Source organism: Chrysochloris asiatica, unplaced genomic scaffold (genome assembly GCF_000296735.1).
Source record: "Chrysochloris asiatica unplaced genomic scaffold, ChrAsi1.0 scaffold00107, whole genome shotgun sequence".
Classification (NCBI taxonomy): domain Eukaryota; kingdom Metazoa; phylum Chordata; class Mammalia; order Afrosoricida; family Chrysochloridae; genus Chrysochloris; species Chrysochloris asiatica.
This window is the reverse complement of record NW_006408625.1, coordinates 5,101,933-5,124,687: the sequence shown is the minus strand read 5'-3', so window position 1 is coordinate 5,124,687 and position 22,755 is coordinate 5,101,933. Positions and strand designations below refer to the sequence as shown.

At 37.2% G+C, this 22,755-nt stretch overlaps 1 protein-coding gene across 1 annotated transcript in view; it reads right to left on the bottom strand.

Moving 5' to 3' along the window:
* ERCC6L2 (excision repair cross-complementing rodent repair deficiency, complementation group 6-like 2) overlaps nucleotides 1-22,755 on the bottom strand; it is a 124,823-nt gene that overhangs the window by 40,305 nt on the left and 61,763 nt on the right. The window contains exons 5-11 of the mRNA XM_006867640.1: nucleotides 18,309-18,470; nucleotides 17,562-17,769; nucleotides 12,551-12,691; nucleotides 11,291-11,404; nucleotides 10,193-10,312; nucleotides 4,860-4,931; nucleotides 4,143-4,288 (exon numbers count right to left, since the gene is read on the bottom strand). Of these exons, the coding sequence (XP_006867702.1) occupies nucleotides 4,143-4,288; nucleotides 4,860-4,931; nucleotides 10,193-10,312; nucleotides 11,291-11,404; nucleotides 12,551-12,691; nucleotides 17,562-17,769; nucleotides 18,309-18,470 (963 nt within the window). The remainder of the gene's footprint in view (nucleotides 1-4,142; nucleotides 4,289-4,859; nucleotides 4,932-10,192; nucleotides 10,313-11,290; nucleotides 11,405-12,550; nucleotides 12,692-17,561; nucleotides 17,770-18,308; nucleotides 18,471-22,755) is intronic.

The following is a 22,755-nucleotide window of genomic DNA, read 5'->3' as shown; positions in this document are numbered from 1 at the left end:
CTTTTTGAACTCACCACTGATAACCACTAGCATCTCCAAAACAGATCCTGAATCTGTTCACTTTCATCCATTCCAACACCACCATTACACAGTCAAAGCATCTCTCAATGGGAATAAATAGCCTCTTTACTCTTTACAGAGTGCTCAGATTTTACAAGGGTAAACTAGAAAGGAAAATCTGTATACTGACATCATGGGATGAAGAAATTTGTATCTACCAAAACTCTTAAATTAGCATAGTTGAGTGAGTACCTCCATCACTGCATCACTTTGTTGAAACATTTCAATTGGTGTTCTGTCCACTCCTGGACACTTGTTATTCACCAAGGCCTTCAGTGCAGCTTGGACTTCCTCCTTTAATACCATCAGTTCTTGATCATATGCTGCCTCTTGAAATGGCTGAACATCAGCTAATTCTTTTTGGCACAGAGAATGTGCATTCCTTCCATCTTTTTCTTTTTTTTTTTTTTTTTTTATTTTAAAATGTTTTATTGTGAATTATATGATAGTTTACAAGGGAGAACATTAGTTTTACATTCATCCTATCGTCATTGCCATGGTTACAATCCCTTCCATGCATCATCAACCAACCAAAGTGTATACCCTACAAGCCTGCCCCCCTGTCGTCAGCACACAGCCTCTCTACCTCTCTGGGTCTAAAGTCCCCAGCTGCTCCATCTCTCTATGTCATGGTCTCTGACTCCACCTCTGGCATCACTTCTTCTCTGGGTAGGAGTCCACTCTCTGCTTTTTCCCCTTGATGGTCCCAGGAACCTCCACTCCTAGACTACAAAGTTAATTACTCCCTTCCTTGCTAAAAATGTCTACCTTTACACATTTCCATCCTTCACAATCGGTCCTGATAACAATTATTCACTATTGTGTCACAAAAGACCTATCCGCATTTCATTTCATCAGCTCCACCTAGACAGACTGGATACTGCTCAGTGGAGATTCTACCTTCCTCCACACCCTCTCAACCTAGGTTCCCTCTTGAAAGCTTGTAAGCCAGTCATTTCTTGCCTTTGTAGCACCCCCACTTTGGGTAGCCAATGTCCAAGTTGCCCATCCCTGTCAATTCTGCTTAGATAGGGGGTGGGAATTATCCTTGCTGTAAAGATTTGTTCCCTCTTTTCAGCTACTGCATCCACAGGTGTAGGTAAAGTTCATCAAACTGTATCAGATTACTCTTTTTTTCCTCCTCTTTCTTCTTCTAGTTGAGCTCTGATCATCCAGAGATCGAAGCCAGGTCAAGTGGGTACTATCTGCAAGTATGGGTGTTCTTGTGTATCGCCCTTACTTCATATCAGCTGGATGCCTCACTCTCCGCTCTAGTCCTCTGTGGCCATGTCACTGCCTCTGGGCCCAGGAGTCCCTGGGTCATGCCTTAACTGCTGGCCATCCAGGTCTCCGCCTGGATTCACAGGAGTCTACTGAATATGGTCAGACTTAGATCCCAACTTCACTGCTGTTTTTTCCCCATCTTCCCCTTGTTGGTGACCAATGTGGTCACCAGCCAGACCACATGCCTGCTCGTGTATTCCCCTTGAGTCTTAAATTATTAGTCTTGGAAGGGAGTTTGCTCTGAGGGGACTCGACCACTTGCCTTGATGGCTCCCAGGCAAATAGCTTACTTGTTCTTATAGTAATCAATCATACTGCCATTATTATTTCCAATTTTTCCTGCGGGTCTTTCTTCACGAAGTATCTTCTGTTCTTCTAGCCACTCCAGGCTGGTCTACTCGTCCTTTCCAGTGGAAATTTCCTACCTCAGACAATTCTGGATGGGATTCTGGTTTCCACCCATGGTCTTATGCAACGCACAAGCTCCACAGGAGGTCTCTTTCACTGGGCAACTTCTAGTCCCCTTTAAGGTATTCCAACCGGTTACAGGCTGAAGAAGGACTTATAAGCTTTGTATTGTGATGTTTCTGGCTATTCCTACCCCCGCCCCCAAGTGTCTGTTTCACAATGGTAGGCAAGGGAAACCAAGATTCAAAAGACACCAAGCATCTTAACATTATTCCCCTTTTAAACCATGCCTCAATCCCTATATCCTGAAGTATCATCTTAACATTATTCCCCTTTCAAAGCATGCCTCAATCCCTGCATCCCGAAGCCCTGTTGTTCCAAGGTTGTGCATATATTTACCTCTGTCCCACTTAGCCCATGCAAACCTGCCTAACTGTTCTCCCATCCGCCTTGTTTTTCCATTCTCCTCCCCCTTCTGGTGTATTACCCGATGCCCCAACCCCAGCACCCAAGTCTTCTTGTGTCTATTCCCTACCCTGTGCTGAAACTACATTCTTGAGCTCTCAAGGCACCTCTACTCATTCCCTCAAGGTATTTGATTATGGCTAAGAAGTTTTCCTAACTTTGCATCTTGTATGCTCTTACTGATACAAATTAAAGACAACAACAGAGTGTGGATTAGAACTAAATGTAAAGAAAACAAGAATCCTCACAACTGGACCAATAGACAACATCATGAAAAATGGAGAAGAGAATGACACTGTCAAGGATTTCATTTTACTTGGATCGACAATTAACACCCAAAGAAGTAGCAGTCAAAAAAATTAAATGACATATAACAATGGGCAAATTTGCTGCAACAGATCTTAAAATGTTGAAGAGCAAAGATGTCACTTTAAGGACTAAGGTACAGCTGTTTCAACCCATGGTATTTTTAATCACCTCATATGCATATGAAAGCTGTACAATGAACAAGGAAAATGAAAGAAGAACGGATCCATTCAAATTATGATGCTGCCAAAGACCACTGAAGTACCATGGGCTGCCAGAAGGAAAAAGAAATTTGTCTTGGAAGAAGTATCCAGAATGCTTGCTAGAAGCCAGGATGGAGACACTTCATCTCTCACACTTTAGACATGTTGTCAGGAGGGACCAGTCCCTGGAGAAGAACATCATGCTTGGTAAAGTAGTGGGTCAGTGAAAAAGTGAAAGATCCTCAAAGAGATGGTCTGACAATGGCTACAACAATGGGCGGAAGCCATCAACAAGTGTGAGGATGGCACAGGACCAAGCAGTGCTTCCTTTTGCCTACATAGGGTTGCTATGAGTCAGAAACAACTTGATGGCACCTAACAACAGCAACAACCTGGGTGTTTTGAGTCAATGGACTCAAGCATCACAATCATCAGGAAGACAGCAAAGCATTGGGGAAGACTTCATTCTGTTATACATACTTTGAGTCGTCATGCCTCGGAGCCCACTACACAGTAATTATTTTACAAACACAACTGAAGACAGTATTCCTATGTCATCTAATGTTTGTATTAGAGGACTCATGTGAGAAACTGCTTCTTGAAGTTCATTCACAGGAATGTAGAAACACATAGCTTCTCTCCTTTGTCTCAATTACAAGAATTCAAAAATAATTTTAGTGCTCAACAGCAATCACCCACTGCATGTATCTTATTCCTTATTTGAAGTGATTTTTATTTTGATCAAGTCCCTTGAAATTCTTCCTGTAAGAGAGTGGGATTGAGTCTACAGAATTCTTATTATCTATTAGATATCAAAACTGATGGATTTAAGAATCTGAAAAATGGATACACTCTATTCAGGTGTTTATATTCATTTTAAGTCTTTCTCTAAAGCATGTATACTCTTTAAAAAGGTCTTCATTAGAGCCAATTTTACCTTTTACAAAACCTAGAAGAATGGAGCTGGTCTGGTTGAGACAAGGGCGAGGCACAGGACTGAAGACATCTGGCCACTTGGCTCCATGGGCTCTCTAGGGCTTCTGAGCACAGGGGACAAGTCATTGCTACAAACAATGCTCAGTTACCCAGTTAATAAAAAGTGGGCTTGTTCTGACCACAAGCCAGGAGCCAAAATAGCCCCACAGAAAAGTCCTAGGAGGAAGCATCTATTTTCTTATAGTTATCTTTATAAACCCAGACTTGTAAGGAGAATTCAGTGATGATAAAGGAAATGAAAGGTAGTTAAAACTCAAGATATTGTTATTTCAATCATAATAGCATTCCCCCTGCTTTTCCTTAAGCCAAATAAAACAAAGCAACATTGAGTGATACAGTGATCATTAAAACAACAACAAACTATTCTAAAGCATAAAAGCAATCAGACAGAAACAAAGTTATTGTTTTTTATTTCCTTACATTGTGGAGACGAGGCATATGTTAACATCTTGTGTACTATTGAAGTCTTTCACAATCCTGATTCTTTCCTCTGATTTTGTACTTCCGTCAAGTCGTCGAAAATCCAGCCCAGCTGCCATACAGTATTGCTGCAGTACATCAAGCAACTGCAGGTAAGAGAAGGAGACAGGTAGGCAGACAGGCACAAATTCTGCACTGAGTGAGTGTGCATGCCATTACGGAGATCAAGCGACTGTTGCTCACAATTCCTCTCTTATAGTAGCAACAGATCATTTCCTCCCTTCTGATCCACTTATTCCCCCCCACTCACACACATTATCCTGAAACTGATTTTAACTTTCATCAACCTTTGCTTTTAAAAAACGTCAATCTTTCCAAAGGAGAAAACAATGTCTCCATTTTTCAAACTAAAAGAAACTAATAAAGCCATAGAGAGAGAAAATTATAGGCTAAATCATGTATATTTTATGATTTATGCCACTTTCTAACTTCTAAAATCGCTAAAACACCTTGAAGAACAGTTATTAACCACAAAAACATCCAGAGAAAATAACAGTATATCTCTGAGTTTGTTGTTTGACAGTAAGTGTGGTGTAAGTGAGATCTAAGTAGGTTTTTTAACTTCCTGTTGCTCACACCTCACTACCAATACTACAGTGTGTTTAACCAGAAAGTGTGGCTGGGGCCAAGCAAGCATATACGTCAGACACAACTCACCTTGGTGGAAAAGGAAAAAAGAAGGACTTTATCTTTATTTTTTCTGCAATGATTTAAAAGCTGCTGAAGGACCTGGAAATGAACCGCAGAACATCAGAGGCCAGTTCCAACTAAAAGTACACTTTATACAGAGAAATGCCACTTGAGAATTTCATAAAAGTTATTTTTCTACAAAACTAACCTCAGTCACCTATTCTAATTCTCTTCATTTTTGCCAAGTTAGAGAAATAAAGTATTAAATATGACATCAGATGTTATTCATAATCATATTGTCAGTAAGTAGGTAAAGTTTCCAAAACCTTTTATTTCATTTCATCTGGTTTTAATCAAAAGGAAGCATTTAGATTATGGGATGTGCTTAAATGGATTAATGTAATTTACAAACTACATTCTCTTTATACCTACAATATGTTAAGATACAAAATGACAGAGCAGCATTCCTTTTAGGAAGTATTTAAATTTTCTCTAGATAGAGGTAAGGAAACGTGTTCGGTTACATCTAGGTTCTAAAAGTCTGGATATTTATTTTGTTTTGAGTAAGCAGTCAGAATTATACTTCTCACTTTCTCCCCTCTGTTTCTCTATTTACAGTAAGCCCTGACTTCCAGATTCGATTCTGACCCCAAAATGCCAATAATCTGTCCACACATATAGTGTTTTCTGGGAGGAAGCAAATAATCCAAAGCCTAGTGTATAATGGTGATACTGTTATTTCTTAAAGAGGCATTTCCACATCTGGCAATGACAGCTTCAAAGCACCATGAGAAAGCAATCCACAAAAGGAAAAAACAAAACAAAACTAAGTCTAAGGGTTTTCTGAACTATGTAATAAACACTTAAGAAATTTTATTTATTCAGATGTAAACTTTTAAGAAAATAACATTATCTTTATATTATGCTAACTTTCACCCCTACTCTTAAAAAGCTATGAAATCTAAAAAATAAATTAATTCTGACATCCTATCAAAAAAGTGGATTAAAATGCCACAGATTAGGCAAATAGCATTTAAATATTTGGAAACCATATAAAGCAAGTTTTATTTGTATGAGCCTTTGCTTTTAAATAAAATCAGAGACTCTATATGAAGCGTGTGCATTTGCATTTCATATAAATTGTTAACAATTTAGTGAAGGAGATAGTATACAGAAATTCAATCTGATTGCTTGGAGTTGTGTGGCAACTATTTGCGATTTTAAGCATTTTTGAATGTTATAAAACCAAAAACAAGTCATAAGTAAAGTGAATACTCTTAAACTAGAGGTCTTTAGTAGGCTAGTTAAAAAACAAAACAAAAACAGATTATAAACTACATGAATAATGATACATTAATATCCCTGACCAGAAATTTTCAAAAATGATAATACAGGTTTGAATCTTAACATCAGAGACCCAACACTTTAGCATTTAATTGTCCTTGGCCGGACAGGAAAATCTACCCTTAAAGGAGTCTAAACTTTGGGCATGTTAGTAGCTAAGGAATCTCAGTACCAATTTTTCTCAGATTAGTCAGACAGGTCTGAAAAGCTGAAAGCAGCCCATGTGTAATTTCAGCACCACTGAGCAGGACTTCCTAGTTAGTGTTTCTTTCGTTTTTTGTTTTTTTTTTTTTCCCCCTATAGCCAGTGACTCTGGAATTTACCAAAAGGAAGAAAGGAACAGGGGAAGGAGAGCAATCTGTGATCATCCCCTAGAATGGTAGCTGAGACCAACAAGGACATTACCTTTTCAGAGAAAGAGCTAAAGTTCATCAGTACAGCCCTGTGGCTGTGAGGCTAATGCTGTTGTAATGTTGACATTTCCCTGCAGCTCCAGGATCTTTTATAACCTGAATTACAGAACTACATGAAACTTCAGTTACTTGTGGCTCCTAAATCCATTTGGATTAGGAGTTCTGGTTGCGTCGTGGTTACGAATCAGGCTGCTAACCTCAAGGTCGGCAGTTCGAAACTACTAGCTGTTCCATGGTAGAAAGATGAGGCTTTGTGCTCCCATAAACATTTGCAGCCTTGGAAACCCTGTGCAGGGTCACTATGAGTCAGAACCAACTCCACGGTACTTAACAACAACAACAACAAATCCATTTGCAATAACTTCATGACAAGCTTACATATTTTGGATCACCAGATCAGTAAACCAAACACTAGGACATGCTGCTACACAAATGATGAAACACAGATCTAAAATTTCCCTGGCAGACACCATGGCCAACTGGCATAACACAAAGATGACGTTCTACACCCAACTTTGGTGAGTAGCGACTGAAATCTTAAAAGCTCATGAGGTGCAACTACTGGTCTCTCCATGTGTAGACGAAAGAATTATGATGAAAACTGAAGATGCTTGGCATCAGTTAGTCCAATGGACCAATGAGCAGGTGAATAACAGTCACAATGACTGTGAAACCAGAAGAATTAAGACGGTGCCTGGCTACCACTATCAACTGCTCTGAAAGGGATTGGTTGGTTGGTTGGTTATGTGCCGTGGAGTCGGTTCCGACTCCTGTACCCTGTACAGGGTTTTTCCGAGGCTGTAAATCTTTACGGGAGCAGACAGCCTCATCTTTCTCCTGCGGAACAGCTAGTAGTTTCAAACTGTTGATCTTGCGTATTGCAGCCCAATTCGTAACAACTATGCTACCAGAGCTCCTTCTGAAAGGGATTAGAAGGTTCCAAATAGAGTGGGAAAAAATGTGGAACAAAATTATAAAAAAGAAACATGGGGCTCACTGGTCAGAAAAAGACTAGAGGAACCCAAGACTATGGTCCTTGATCACCATTCAAGTCTGGAAAGGAACTCACCCTCGTGGCCAATTTTCAGCCAAACTGTAGATATGTATATAAGGGGACAACTACACTAGTGGAGTATGCTCACCATGGAATGGTCAATCATTTAGGATACAAAGGACAACATTTACCTAAGGACAAAGTTGAGAAGGGATGGGAAGGAGGGTGGAATGGAAATAGAAACCACAAGGAGAAAGTGGGACAACTATTGTTTCATGGAACAGATTACAATCATTGAGATGAAACACAGTGTATGATTTGTTGAATGTAAAAATAATGATCTTCTCTGTAAACCTCTTAATACACAAAAACAAGTTAAATACATATATTTATACTTACATATGTGTGTGTGTGTATAGGGAGTCCTAGTGTGGCACTACAGGATGATACACTGGACTCCAAGGTTGGTTTGAGCTGCAAGGTTGGCAGTTCAAATCCACCAACTACTCCTCAGAAATCCTATGCAGGGTAGCAATAGGATTATTATTAAGTGCTGTTGAGTTGCAACCGACTCAACAGCACTTAATAATAACATATATATAGGAGCCCTGGCATACTATAGTGGGTTATAAACTGGGTTATTAACCACAAGGTCAGCGGTTGAATCTACCAGTCGCTTTCTGGGAGAAAGATGAGGTTTTCTGTTCCTGTAAAGGTTTACAGCCTTGGAAACACTATACAGGGTTGCTATGAATCGGAATCGACTCACCAGCACTTAACAAGAACAACAAACTCTCATATCTATCTCCCTGGCTTATTACTATTAGTTTCTTTTGTCAGTGTTGTCTCAAAAAACATTACCTTCTTCTTTCACATCTCCAGCAACAATTTATGCTTGCCTTTCCCTTCTAAAAATCATAATAAAAAGTCAATCTGATAATTACCTTAACCAGACAGCATTATTCCTAGATAAGAACCCTAACAAATATATGTGTTTTTCTTTTTGTTTTGTTTTTAATGCCCATAAAATAAACCATTCTTTTATGGGCATATAAGAAAACCAAATGCAGAGCTATTAACACTGCACTTAATTTCACAAGTGTAACTTTCCAGTGAGGAGTCATGATGAATACAATTTGAATGAATAGCAATGGGTAAAGCAGCTTTTAAAGCAGGTCATGAATTCTGGAAATATTTCATTGGCTTAAACTACAGACTAATCATTGTAGGATACTGCACCAGACCAAAAGGTCAGTTTGAACCACAAGATCGGTGGTTCAAACTCACCAGCCACTCCTTGGAAACCTCTTCAGGGTCACTATGAGTTGGAACCGACTATATGGCACTTATCAACAACAAAGAGCTCAGTTCTAAACTAATTGGTCTTTTTGTATTTTTTCACTTATAAGTATTTAAATAAATGTCAATAAAGTGGCTAATAAAAATATAATCATTATTGTTATAAAATTTATTGGATTTAAATTATTTGCTGTGAGAATAAATATCTCACAAATACAAACTTATTTATTTAAAAAGAAATACAGGTTTTAAAACAATTTAAAGTACTTTTAAGCTCTAGTGAATTTATATAACTGTTTAAAATGTTTCCAGAATATTGAGAGAGAGAAAAAAAACCTTAATTCCTTTGATTACTTCTTATTCCATGTACCAAAAGAAATGATTGTCTTTTTCCAAATTATAACTTAGTTACAATTAATCCATATGTACAGGTTCTTACTAGTTTGTAGGGGGTGAAACAAAACTAATTGTGTTTGGAAGAGGCTGAAAACTGTTAGCATTGTATGGCTCCTGTGCAGGGCCATGCCCAGAGGTCTGATGTTTCATATTCCTTCTTTATGGATACATCACCAAGAACAGCACACCTACAGGTCAGTTCCTCTGTGTAAAGTCAATGTTCCATGCCATCGGCGTCAAGATTTAGTAATCTTACAATCTAGATGTTGTTGTTGTTAAGTACCATCTAGTCAGTTCTGACTCATACTGAACCTGTATAGGGTTCCCAGGGCTGTAAATCTCTGCAGGAGCAGAAAGCCTCGTTTTCCCTCCTGCAGAGCACCTGATGGGCTCAAACCATTGACCTTGTGATTACCAGGCCAGCACTTATCTTACAGAGCCACCATGCATCTGACTATCAAGAAATTGCTGCTGCATGCTGTGAAGCCAGTTCCCGACTCACAGAAAACCTGTACAGGGTTCCTGAAGCAGGCAAGTAAAACAGAAGAGGCAGAAAATTCAGTCTAGTCCACCTGTAACTCTTCAAGACGCTGTTTTCTCTAATTCCAAGTTAATACCAACTCCCATCCTCCTATTTGGTATTACATTTATTTCTGGTAGGTATGTCCTTGAACAGTTGTGGTCAAGTAACAGCACACATTTTTAGAGGCCGTGAATCTAATAAAAATATAAGGAAAAGTGTGAAGTCCATTTGATTCAACTACTGTTTAAAAGTGATGTGTGCAGGCAATAAACACTCTTTTTTTACTGATTGGGTAGTTGTTCTGATTAACTGATGTTCCTGCCAAATCATCTGATAAATATCTTGTATAATCTCCCTGTCAGTATACCATCTGAAAGGAAAAAACATTTACCTTCATCTTTCCACTGTATTTTGGGTCAGAAATCGTCTCAAAGGCTGCATCTTTGCTTTTCTGAACAAAATCTGGGAATCTGGCAAATACCTGATCACATAGTCTGTTGATAAGCATTTTCTTGAGGGAAAAGGTAGAAAAAAAGAAATTTCAACTAAAAATTGGTAAACCTATATAAACTGAAATTGCCTTTGAAAAAGACATTCCTATTTTGAAGAAATATATTACTTAGAAAGATTTTGCCTCTTTCTAAGTCATGGTAATAATTCAGAAAACTTGAAAGTGCTATGTTAAGTATATATGGGTTTGTTGAAATCTTAGATGTTGATATGACTACTAACTTTATTTATTTTTTTTTGAGATTTCCAAACCAAGGACCTAAATATTATCCAAAAAGCAAACAATAGTATCAAAAAACAATGCTAAATTCTTAGTAAATTTCAAAATTGCATTCAAACAGCAGTAAGACTAAAATACAAAAAAAAAAAAAAAAAGATAATTAAATAAAAGGGCATTTAGAAAAGATTTTTTATTGATGTGCTACAGAATAAGAAACAACTGAAAACGATCATCAAAATAAATGACCACATTTATGGCTAGACTTTGAAATTATTGATTTTTCAGTTTAGAGAAAGCTTTTAACATTTAACACGCTGATTATCAATCTTCATTTTAATTCAGTAGTTAGATACACGTCATTAGACACATCGTTAGTGGAATATAACTCATTAAATCTTACTTAGTACTTACACCAGAGGATGTAAGAGAATATAATTATATGACTATTATTAGAGGCATAAAAGAAACTTCTTATTTTAATTAAAACTTAAAATTTCTCACTTTGATCAAAAAGCCAAGTGTGCAAACTCTGTGGCACCTAAATTAAAAATTGATCAAGTCAGTTTCCTCTTAAGTTTTACGCAAAATTATCTTAATGCTATTTGGCTAAGCAACTTTATGTTGTTTTTGTGCAACAGAGTCAATTCTGACTCAGAGTGGTTAGGGTACCACCAGGGCTCCTTTAGGAGAAATTTTATACCAAATAGGAAATATTTGTACCAAATAGCATCATAAAGAAATGAAAAAGTCGATCCAAACCTGCTGCTCAGAGGTGCCTGCAGCCTGAAGTAGAGCAACATGGTTTGCTACTTTCTGAAGGATGGCTAGGTAACTGAAATACAGGGTTTTTACTGTTTCACCTTGTGAATTGGTCTGTAACCAGAAAAATACAGAAAACAAAAAAGAGACAATTAACAAAGATATGTAACGGCTTACCTCACAAAATATATCACTTAAAATAGTATTTATTCTGAGAAAAAGCCAACTGTTAGATGAAATACGTGTGACTCACTAATGTAGAATCAAACTTTTTGCCAATGATACTGCAATGATGTTTCTAATCAAAGGAAAAACCCATTCCAGAACATCTTAAACCTCATGAGACACAGCTAAGAGGTCCCCAGTAATACACTTCTCTGGTGAAGTGTCGCCATGATTTCCTTATTGTCTCCTCCCATCTACATTGTAAGACCACCTGGGGAAAAGGAAGTGGGGAGATGCAGCCAAATAATCAAGAGATGGACAAGGTGTCAGTTTAGATAGATATTTATGTTGGGCTCCTCTATATATGGAGCACTGGTAGCATGGTGGGTTGTGAGTTGGGTTTCTAACCACAAGGTGAGCAGTTTGAATCTAGCAGCTGATCCTTGGGTAAAATGAGGCTTTCTGTTCTCGTAAAGATTTACAGCCTTGGAAACCCTACACAGGGTTGCTATGAGTCAGAACCAACTCAATGGCACACAACCACTACCATCACATCTATAAATAAACAGGAAATAGATAATTGGATAATAAACCAGAGAGGTGATAAAACAGCAAGAAATATAGACAAAAGGTAAAAAGTATAGCTGTGTCTCTAAATAAAACTAAATACATACTTTCTCCATTTTACTGGTACAGTTTATATTAAACCAACACTTATATCATCAGAATAACATTTCAAGTCTATGAAAGAGGAAGTTAGTTTACTATTAATACATAAGAAACTTTCTGAAAATTAAATAAAATTTCAAGATGAAAGCAATATCTTTCCCAAGAAAAGTTAAAGGGAGAATATAAAATTGAAGTCTACTTTGAAAATAAAAATTTTTTTAAAGATATTCGAGTATTGCATTTTACATGCAATTACTATTAGATATCTTAAAATATTTTTTAAAATGATTATTTTTTTTTACAACTTCCAAAATTAAAGATCTACCTGGGAAAAAGTTATTTTATTTTGTGACTTACTCTGACACTAGAATAGAGAACTAGATAATTAAAGGCAAGATAGTTAAGATATCATACTGTAATGCTTGCCTTAAAACAACAATTTCTCCTTTTTCGGCCACTGTTGCAGGTACAAGGCTTTGAAGACTGGAGTATCAAAGTCATATCTTCTGTTTCTAACACTGTTTGATAGACAGCTTTCTGAAATTCTGTCAGAGAACAATATACCATCTGTTAAGATAAAACACAGGTAATCAATCATCAGCAGTTTTTTCTAGCAATAATAATCACCATGCACATTGAATTTTATGAATAATAGTGAAACTTGCTCATAATCTAATTTTCTTTCCTCTGGGTACATTGTTAGAGTCCTACTAGATAAACACTGGACTGCTAACTGCAAGGTAGGCAGTTCAAACCCATCAGCTGCTCCTTGGAAACCCTACACAGGGTTGCTATGAACCAACTGGAAGGCACTTAACAACAATGGTTACATTGCTAGGACAGTTTCTATCAATTATCTTACATTAAATGTCATTTTCAAACAAATCTCAAAGAATTCACTTGTTTTTAAATTTAAGGGCATCAATATATGAAAAACAAGTTGTGTGGTTCAATTATATATTTCTTGACATATTATGTGACTTTTCAGGGTTCCTTCCATATTAACCAACTATACATAAACAAATGACTACAATTAAGATCAAACAAAAAACATGATAAGGAAAACTGGAAGATTTCAGAACAATGGGATGGATAATATTTACTGAAATACTGGGAAACAGAAAAAAGGTTTTTAAAAAAACACTTTGTATAATATTGGAAACTGATAAAATAGTATTTATACTTAGTATCTTGGAATAGACTCCTAAAATCAGTAAAGATACGAATTAAGTAAATTCAAATAAAAACAAGTTGCTATTTTATACTCAATTCAAAAACAGAAAATGATATAACCATGCCACTAAAGCTCTGGGGGAAGGAGCCCTGTTGGAGCAATGGTTAAGTGCTTATCTGCTGAGGTAACTGATTTGATTTGGTTATTGTTTATATAAAATCATGTTTGATAAGGCAATGTATATTAGGTATATATTGATCATAACCTTAAATTCTAAAAGTACATATGAAAAATCAAAAGAGAAATAGAAGATTCATATCCATGACTAAAGGGTGGAGGGTATTCTGGGATTGTGGTTATTAAGAAATAGAGTAATATTCACTGGGCAGTTCTGATGTGTTTTGCATTTCAAAACCATGTTTAGGTATGCATCATTATCATCATTTCCATTTAAAAGATGAAGAAACCAGGGTTTGAGAGACTCGGCAAATTGCTCAAGGTTACAAAACTCATAAACAGTGGAGTCAGGATTCAAGCTTATAATACTTGATTCCTGAAGCTCAAGCCTTAAACCTCTACGTATAACTTTCTTGTCATATATTTACTGTTTTGTTGTTCCCACTAGATTTTTGCTGCTATCAAGTCAATTCAGACTCATGATGATCCCAGGTATGCACTTGGTGGGGTTGCAAGGCTTTCGGAAGCAGATCGCCAGCTCTGTCTTCTAAGGGCCCGTGGGTAGGCTCAAAGTGCCAAAATTCTAAATAGTTAAACACGTAACCATTTGCATTACCAAGAGGCTCTCCATTACATAACTAAAAAAAAAATATATATGGTGGTGGTGGTTATGTGCTGTGGAGTCGGAACCGACTATAGCGACCCTGTACAGGGTTTCCAAGGCTGTAAATCTTTACGGGAGCAGAAAACCTCATCTTTCTCCCGCAGAACAGATGATAATTTCAAATTGCTGAACTTAAGTTCTGCAGCCCGATTCGTAACCACTACGCTACCAGAGTTCGCTCGCTCTCATGCTCTCTCTCTCTTTTTAGAGTATATGTATATAATTGCATAAAATATATGTATATAATTGCATAAAATACAGTTACATTATATAAAGTTTGTAAAAGGTGATGTTCATACTTATTCTAATTTTATTTGCTTTAGAGAAATGTAAAAAAAAAAAAAAAATCAAATGTTGCTATCAATTTCCCAACGTGCATATCTATATGTTTTCCCCTTTCAAGTACATTTTAAAAAATACTAATCAACTGAACATCCAAAGATTAGTAGCCCTGGTAGCACAGTGGGTTATTCACAAGACTGTTAACTGCGTGGTCGGTGGTGTGAATCCACCAGTTGCTCTATGGGAGAAAGATGAGATCTTCTGCTCCTTTAAAGATATACAGCTTTGTAAATTCTCTATTGGATCACTATGAATTGGAATTGACTCGATGTCACATAACAACAACAGTAGCAACAGAGGGCATCTGATAGAATTTCCCTTATTTAAGACCACATTAATTAGGTTTGTTGTTGTTGTCAGGTGCCATCCAGTCAGTTCCAACTCATAGCAATCTTACGCACAACAAAACCAAACCCTGGCCAGTTCTGTGTCAATCTAATAATCATACGCTTAAACCCACTGCTATTGGCAGTGTGCCAATCCATCTCACTGGAGGTTGTCTTCTTTTATGCTGACCCTCCCCTTTACCAAACATAATGTCTTTCTTCAGGTACTGGTCCTTCTTGATAATATATTTGAAGTATGTGAGACCAAGTCTGGCCATTCTGGCTTCTAAGGAAGATTCTGGCTATACTTATTTCAACACATATTTGTTTTTCTGGCAGTTCATGGTACTTTTAATGTTCTTCTTTAACACCAAAATTCAAATGCATTGATTCTTCTACAGTCTTCCTTAGTCACTGTTCAACTTTCACATGTATCTTAGGCTGTTGAAAATACCATGGCTTGTATCAGGCGCACCACAGTCCTCAAACCAACAATAGTGAAGCAGATTAGTCTAATGCGAAATGTCATTCGATTTCTTGACTGCTGCTTCCATGAATGTTAATGACGGATCCAAGCAAAATGTAGTCTTTCACAACTTCAATCTTTTCTTCATTTATCATGATGTTATTTATTGGTCCAGTGGTGAGGATTTTTGTTTTCTTTACATTCTTTGATCTTCATCAGTAAGTATTTTGAGTCCTCTTCTCTTTCAGCAAGTAAGGCTATATCATCTGCATATCTCAGGTTGTTAATCAGTTTTTCTCCAACCTTGATGCCAAGTTCTTCTTCATCTAATGCAGATTCTCAGATTGTTTGCTCAACATACAGACTGAATAAGTATGGTAAAAAAATTCAACGATGAAACACACCTTACCTGATTCTAAATCATTCTGTGTCCCTAAATTCAGACAACTGCTTCTTGGTCCATGTATAGGTTCCTCATGAGTACAATTAAGTGTTCCAGAATACTTATTCTCTGCAATGTTGTGATAGATTGTCATGATCCACACAGGGGAAAGCCTTTGCGTAGTCAATATAGCACAGGAAAACATCTTTTTGGTATTCTCTGCTTTCAGCCAAGATTCATTTGATGCCAGCAATAATATCCCCCTTTCCATGTCCTTGTCTGAACCCTGGCTTGAACCTCTGTTGCAGCCATTTTTGAATTATCTTTAGCAAAATTTCACTTGTACATGCTATTAATGATATTGTCTGATGCTTGCACATTCCATTGGGTAACTTCTCTTTGGAATGTGCACAAATACGGATCTCTTTCAATCAGTTAGCCAGGAAACTAGGTGTCTTCCAAATTTCTTGGCATACATAAGTGAGTACCTCCAGTGCTACATCAGTTTGTTGAAAGAATTCAACTAGTATTCCATCAATTCCTGGACCATTGTTCTATGTCAATGTTTTCAGTGCACCTTGGACTTCTTCCTTCAGTATCATTGGCTCTTGATTATATGCTACCTCTTGAAATTGTTGAATCGACTATTTACCTTTGGTACAGTAACTACTGTATTCCTTCCATATTGATCTGATGCTTTCTGCATCATTCAATATTTTGCCCATAGAATGCTTCAGTATTGCAAGTGGAGGCTTCATTTTTTTCTAAAGTTCTCTCAGCTTAAGAAATGCTGAGCGTGCTCTTCCCTTTTGGTTTTCTAACTCCAGGTACTTGCATATTTCATTAAAATATATGACTGTGATTTCTACAGCTGCCCTTTGAAGTTTTCTGCTCAGTTCTTCTACCTCCTCATTTCTTTTATTTGCTTTAGCTTTCTTCTTGTATGATGTCATCCTACAACTCTTCTGTGCTTTGATAATTAGCATCTAATGCATTAAATCTGTTATTAAGATGATCTTTAAATTCAGGTGGGATATGTTCAAGGTCATATTATGGCTTTTGTGTACTTGTTTGAATTTTCTTCAGCTTCAGCCTGAACTTATATATGAACAATTGATGGTCTGTTCCAAAGTCTGCCCCTAGCCTTGTTTTAGCTTATGATATGGAGCTTTCCCTGCCTCTCTTTCCACAGATGCAATTAATTTGATTTCTGTGTATTCCACCTAGTGAAGTCCATTTGTATAATCATCTTTCAGGTTTACTTCATAAAAATTTACAGAAAATGTATTCCACTTTCTAACCTAGAGACATGATAAGATTTAAAACTATTAAAGAGAATTCTTAAAAAAATAAAAAAATCCTTTGAAAGTCAACAACCCAAATATTCTTGAATAATTAACACAATATAATTTCCCTACAAATTCTTAAAATTAGGTCATTCATGCAACAACAAATGGCATTCTTAAAGAAATAAGACTTTGGAGAAAAACCTCTTAACCACTTGGGCCCTGTATATACCAAAGGACACACCAGGTGGTGGACAGAGGACAGTGTGGGAAGAACAGAGTGTGAACGCAAAACACAGTAGGGAGAAAAGTTCCTTCTTCACTGAGGAAGAATTAGTATTAAATTCTCTTATTTTCCTGAACTAAAATCAGAGAAATGTGTTTACTGTGTACTAACAATAAACCTGCTAACAGGTTAATAAAATGAGCAAGGAATGAAACTGGCCTACTTAATATTTCCTGGAATTTTACATGTAACATTTTAATTTTTTTCATTTTTTCTTTCTCCACACCAGGGGTGGGGGTGGGAGGAGGCACAGGAAAAAAATTTCCTTTTAAAATGGAAAATTTTAGGAAAAAGATAACAAGAAATTAGTATTATACACAACTGCAGTTCTTACCCGGTCTTCCTTCTTAGGCAGTTGATCCTGGATGAGAGTTTTGGTTCGCCTGAGAAACCAGCCAGACATCTTCTTTGCCAGTCTGCACATGGCCTTTCGACCAGTAGCTAGCTCTCTTTTTGTTGCTGTGTGTCTCTGACCATGTTCTACCAGGTCAGAAAACTGCTTCTTGAAGTGGACATGGCTACCTAAAAGACCTGGCACAGCCCTTTATAAAGGCAATAAGAAATTGTTAGGGCTTTATTTAAATTATCTAATAAAAAAAAAAAGACAGATTACGTTTTACTTTAAAAATTATATGAAGTCACTTGTTTACTGATGACAGCAATAACAGATGACAAGCAAATAAAATGTTCTCTATGACAAGTTTAGTTTATAACTATAAAAAGATGATAGATTTGGTAAATTAACTAGTATCTGTAGTTGAGATGCTGATACTAATATATAAAGATAGGATTTAAATTATATTAACACAGAAAAATATTACCATTGGAAATCAAAGCAAGATTCACAAAACACTGGTGAGCTTCAGAATGAGCAAAACAATACATATAAAAATACATAAACAATGGAAATGGCTATGTGCAGAAGTTTTCATGGAATGCTCTACCAGAGATAGCATGTTTGGGATCAAACACTCCTTTAAATAGACAAATAATTGGTTTATTCATATACTAACAAATATTAAACCAGGAAATAAACTATCAGAGCATTAAATAATTTCCCCCAAAATATGTTTTCACTCACCAGTCCATAACACACCACAGTTCCTTCATGTTGTTTTGAAGAATCGTTCCAGTGAGGCCTATGCGGACATGACATTTTAAAGCTTTCATAACTTCCGTTACTCTAGTCTTTGGATTCTTGATCCTATGAGCTTCATCCACAATGACAGCTGACCATTCCAAACTACAAAGTGAGAAAAAAACAAGGTGGAAAAGGGTTGAAAATATATTTCTCTCTTAGTTCACATAATCTGTAAAGAGTAGCTTTCCTATCCATGTAAAATGTTCTACACATTTTTCCCTCTGTACTCTGGTGATTTCATTGGCTTCTCACCTCATTAGTTAAATGGACACAAGATTAGACCTCCATAAAATGAAATCATGTGGACGTAAAAAGGGTCAATGAAAGAATGAAAACACTGAACAGAACACTACAATGATAATAATGAAAAATATTTTCAGCAACAAACCAGATAAACAAATACAAAATCAAAGAAGCAAAATCTGCAGCTGAATGAAAAACATCGATATAAACTCATGACTTTAAAGTTATATTACAAAGCAGTGTTCACTATAAGGATTAGACTCAATTACTATTCCAGTCTAAAGGAGCACCAATCGTGCTTAATGCACCTAAAGGAACCAAGAACCCAAATGGAGAAATGGTTGATTACAAGCATGGAGTAGAAGAAAGAAAAGCCAAAACACAGATCTACTCAAAGACAAACAGAGACATGTACAAAGGACAAAGGAGCCAGTCTAATTAGAAAAATAAAAGTTCAAGAATCCTATGCAAAGTATAGTAAGAATAATTAAACATATTTAGATCCTTCCCTTACACCATACACAAAATTTAACTTAAAATGGATTAAGCTGTTGTTGTTGTTAAGTGCTGTTGAGTTGGTTTCAACTCATAAGAACTCTGTATAGGGTTTTCCCAGGAGAAACTGGTGAGTTTGAATTGCTGACCTTGTGGTTCATAGTCCAGCACTAATCCTACAGCACCACACTCTAAAACGATAAAACTTAGAAAATACAGGAAAAAAATCTTTGCGAATTAGAGGTAGGCATAAAATTCTTAGATATGACACCAAAATCAGCATTAATAAAAGAAAGAAAACTATAAATAGGACTTTATCCAAGTTACTTTCTAAAACAATCTACTGCATGCTTTAAAAGTTACACATATACTTAACAGACAACTCAGCAATTCCATTCCTAGGAATCTAAATGACAATACAAGTTCATAAAAATACATTAATGTTTATAACAGCATTATTAACAATAGCCAAAAACTGTAACCAATTCAAATGTCCATCAATTAGTGAATGGAACACCAAAATTAAGTATATCCATAAAATATACTTTTGTCCAGTAATAAAAAGGATCTACTAAAGCATGCTACAACATGAATAAACCTTAAAAATATGCTAAGTGAAAAGAGCCAGACACAAAAGACTCATATTAAAAGACTGCACTTTTATGAAATATCCAGAAAAGGCAAATCTACAGAGACAGAAAGCTAACCAGTGAGTACTTGGGGCTAGGGAATGGGAGCAGGAATTGACTATATAAATGGAAAGTTTTTAAGATGACGGAAATGTCCCAAAGTTGACTACAGTTATGAGTGCACACTGTTATAAACTTCCTAAAAATCAGTTCACTCTTAGAGTGGGTATACTATAACTCAATAACCTAGGATTCTATGTGACACTCAAAGAAGAAAGAGAGGCTTCCAGTTTGGGCAGCAGCATAGACAGCCAGCTAGGAAAGTCTCCTTGGGGAAGGGATTGAAAACCCAGAGAAGTTGCACTCACAGAACAATACCAGAGCTCTGGGTCTACCATAAGATCCAGGATGTCAGTTTCCCACACGTGCAAGTGAAAAAAAATCACAATATAAAGGAAAATACTGTGAATTAGGAATCATTCGAGTGGGGACTACCTCTGCGACTACCCGATCCGGGCGGAGCTCAGAGGGCGGGGCTACAGCCAGACTGGCACAGGGAACCAGCTCTGAAAGCAGTGCAGTGACATTTGCAAAAAAAGGAGGTAAAGAGAATTCCACACATTTTTTCTCCTCTTCCCTGTGGTGCCTTCTTTGCCCAGTCCAGATGCTTTCAGGTAGGTAGGAGCGCATGCCCCTCCCCCTCTCCAAAAAAAAAGTCCAGCGCTGACCCCACAGTTTTCCCATGGTAAAGAGAGAAAGAGCTTGGCGGCTACTTATGACGTCAGCCTTAGAGTCGCAGGCCTATCTAGCAAGGAAAAAAGCAGACCTGTCATGCCAGACAGACAAACAATAGAACAATCTGTAAAACCCCAACATAAAAGGACACAACTATCTCGAGAATTATGCTGTGCACACACAGATAACTAACTGACCTTTAGAGACAAAAATAGTAGACAATCTTTCTCCCATTAACTTCTCAATATCTATCTGCACACCTCCATGGTGGAAACTAGAGGAGGGGCTTGAGGGAACGGACACCCCCAACCACTTCTGGAGGCTTGTACGGTACATACACACTGCCTGTGTAGCAAGGCGACTGGATAGTCAGCCACAGTTTTATTTTTGTTTCAAAGTGGTAGTTTTTGTCTCCGCTTCTATATTGCTTCTGCTTTTAGGCCTTTTGATCACACGTTTTTCCTGGAGGTGGGAGGTTTTTCTTCCAATGTTGTCCAAGAAAAGACAGCAATCGTGGCCATATAGCCAAGCTATAAACACACCACATAATATTCCATCACTGACACAAGAGCCAATAACAACTGCTAAGCCATTACATGTGAAAAGGGAAGCCTATCTCCTGATCATATCCACCAAGAGACACCCATTAAGCTTAATAACACAACAAACATCTATTTAAGCATGAAAAACCCACATAACTACTGGAAATGACAAACAAAAGATCTCAAACACAACAAACGATCTCAAAACATACCCAAAAACAGAAAAGAGTAACTGAGACAAATGCACTGGAGACAGACATAGGCTCCCCAGAAAACGAAGAACAGGTTTTAGATTTGCCAGAGAAGGAATTCAGAAGAATGATATGGAAACAAATTCAAATGCTTCAAAAACGGATGGAGGAAAACAAGGAAGAAGTCAGGAAAGTACTACAAGAGCAATCAAACAAGATTGATACAGCACTGGAAACAATTAAAACCTGCAAAAAGAGGTCCGGATGATTAATAATAAAATATCAAAAGTGGACAATACACTGAACTGAAAGGGGAAAGGAGAAGAGTAGAAGACATGGAAGCCAGAACTAGTGAGCTAGAAGACAAATCTCTCAATACTGCTAAGACAGAAGAGCAAGCAGAAAAAAGGATTAAAAAAATCTGAAGAGTGTCTAACATTCATACTGGATAACATGAAGAGGACCAACTTAAGAATTATTGGTATCCCAGAACAGGAAAAATCACAGAAGTTCACAGAGGAGATAGTTGAAGAGTTTCTGGAAGAAAATTTCCCTAACATCTTGAAAAATAAGAAGATAAACATTGAAGAACCTCAACGTACCCCAGGAAAGGTAGACACCAAAAGAAAAGTCACCAAGCCATACAATAATCAAGCTCTATAAAATCAAAGACAAAAAGAGAATCCTAAAGAGAGAAGTGTCACATACAAAGGTAAGCAAATCAGATTAAGCTCTGACTATTCAGCACAAACCATGCAAGCAAGAAGGCAATGGGGAGACATATACAAAACCCTAACAGAAAAAAAACTGCCAACCAAGAATTGTCTATCCATTAAACCTATCAATCAAATATGATGGTGCAATCAAAACACTCCAGGATAAACTGAAGCTAAGAGATTTTGTCAAAACCAATCCAGCACTTCAAAACATACTAAAGGGAGTTCTTTGGACTGAAAACCAATAAGAACAGACAAAAATCAAAGATTGATAGGTGTGGCAACACCACCTGGAACTCAGTCAACAGATAGGAGAGTTCAGAACAGAACAAAACTACAACAACTAACTAAAAGGAGTGGGAGGTCAACCGAAGACCAAAATAATATCAATGTCAAAGAAGGGATAAGTGTAGGAACAGAGATCCAGGTGGTGATGATGTCAGGTAGATTACAGGACACAATTATTGCTGTTGTTAATTGCCATCGAGTTGATTCCAAACCATAGAGACCCTGAACAGGGTTTCCAAGGCTGTAAATCTTTACAGGAGTAGAAAGCCTCATCTTTCTCCTGCGGAGCAGCTGGCAGTTTCGAACTGGTGACCTTGCAGTTCACATCCCGATTCGTAACCACTATGTTACCAGGATACAATAGATTCTCTTAAATGAAGAGAAAAGTTAATAGACTATAAGGTAATCCCAAAGAAAGTTAATACTTCACAACTAACCATAAAAACGAACTTCCAAGGAGCTCTGGTAGCGTAGTGGTTACGAATCGGGCTGCGAACCTTAAGGTCAGCGGTTCGAAACTACCAGCTGCTCCGCGGGAGAAAGATGAG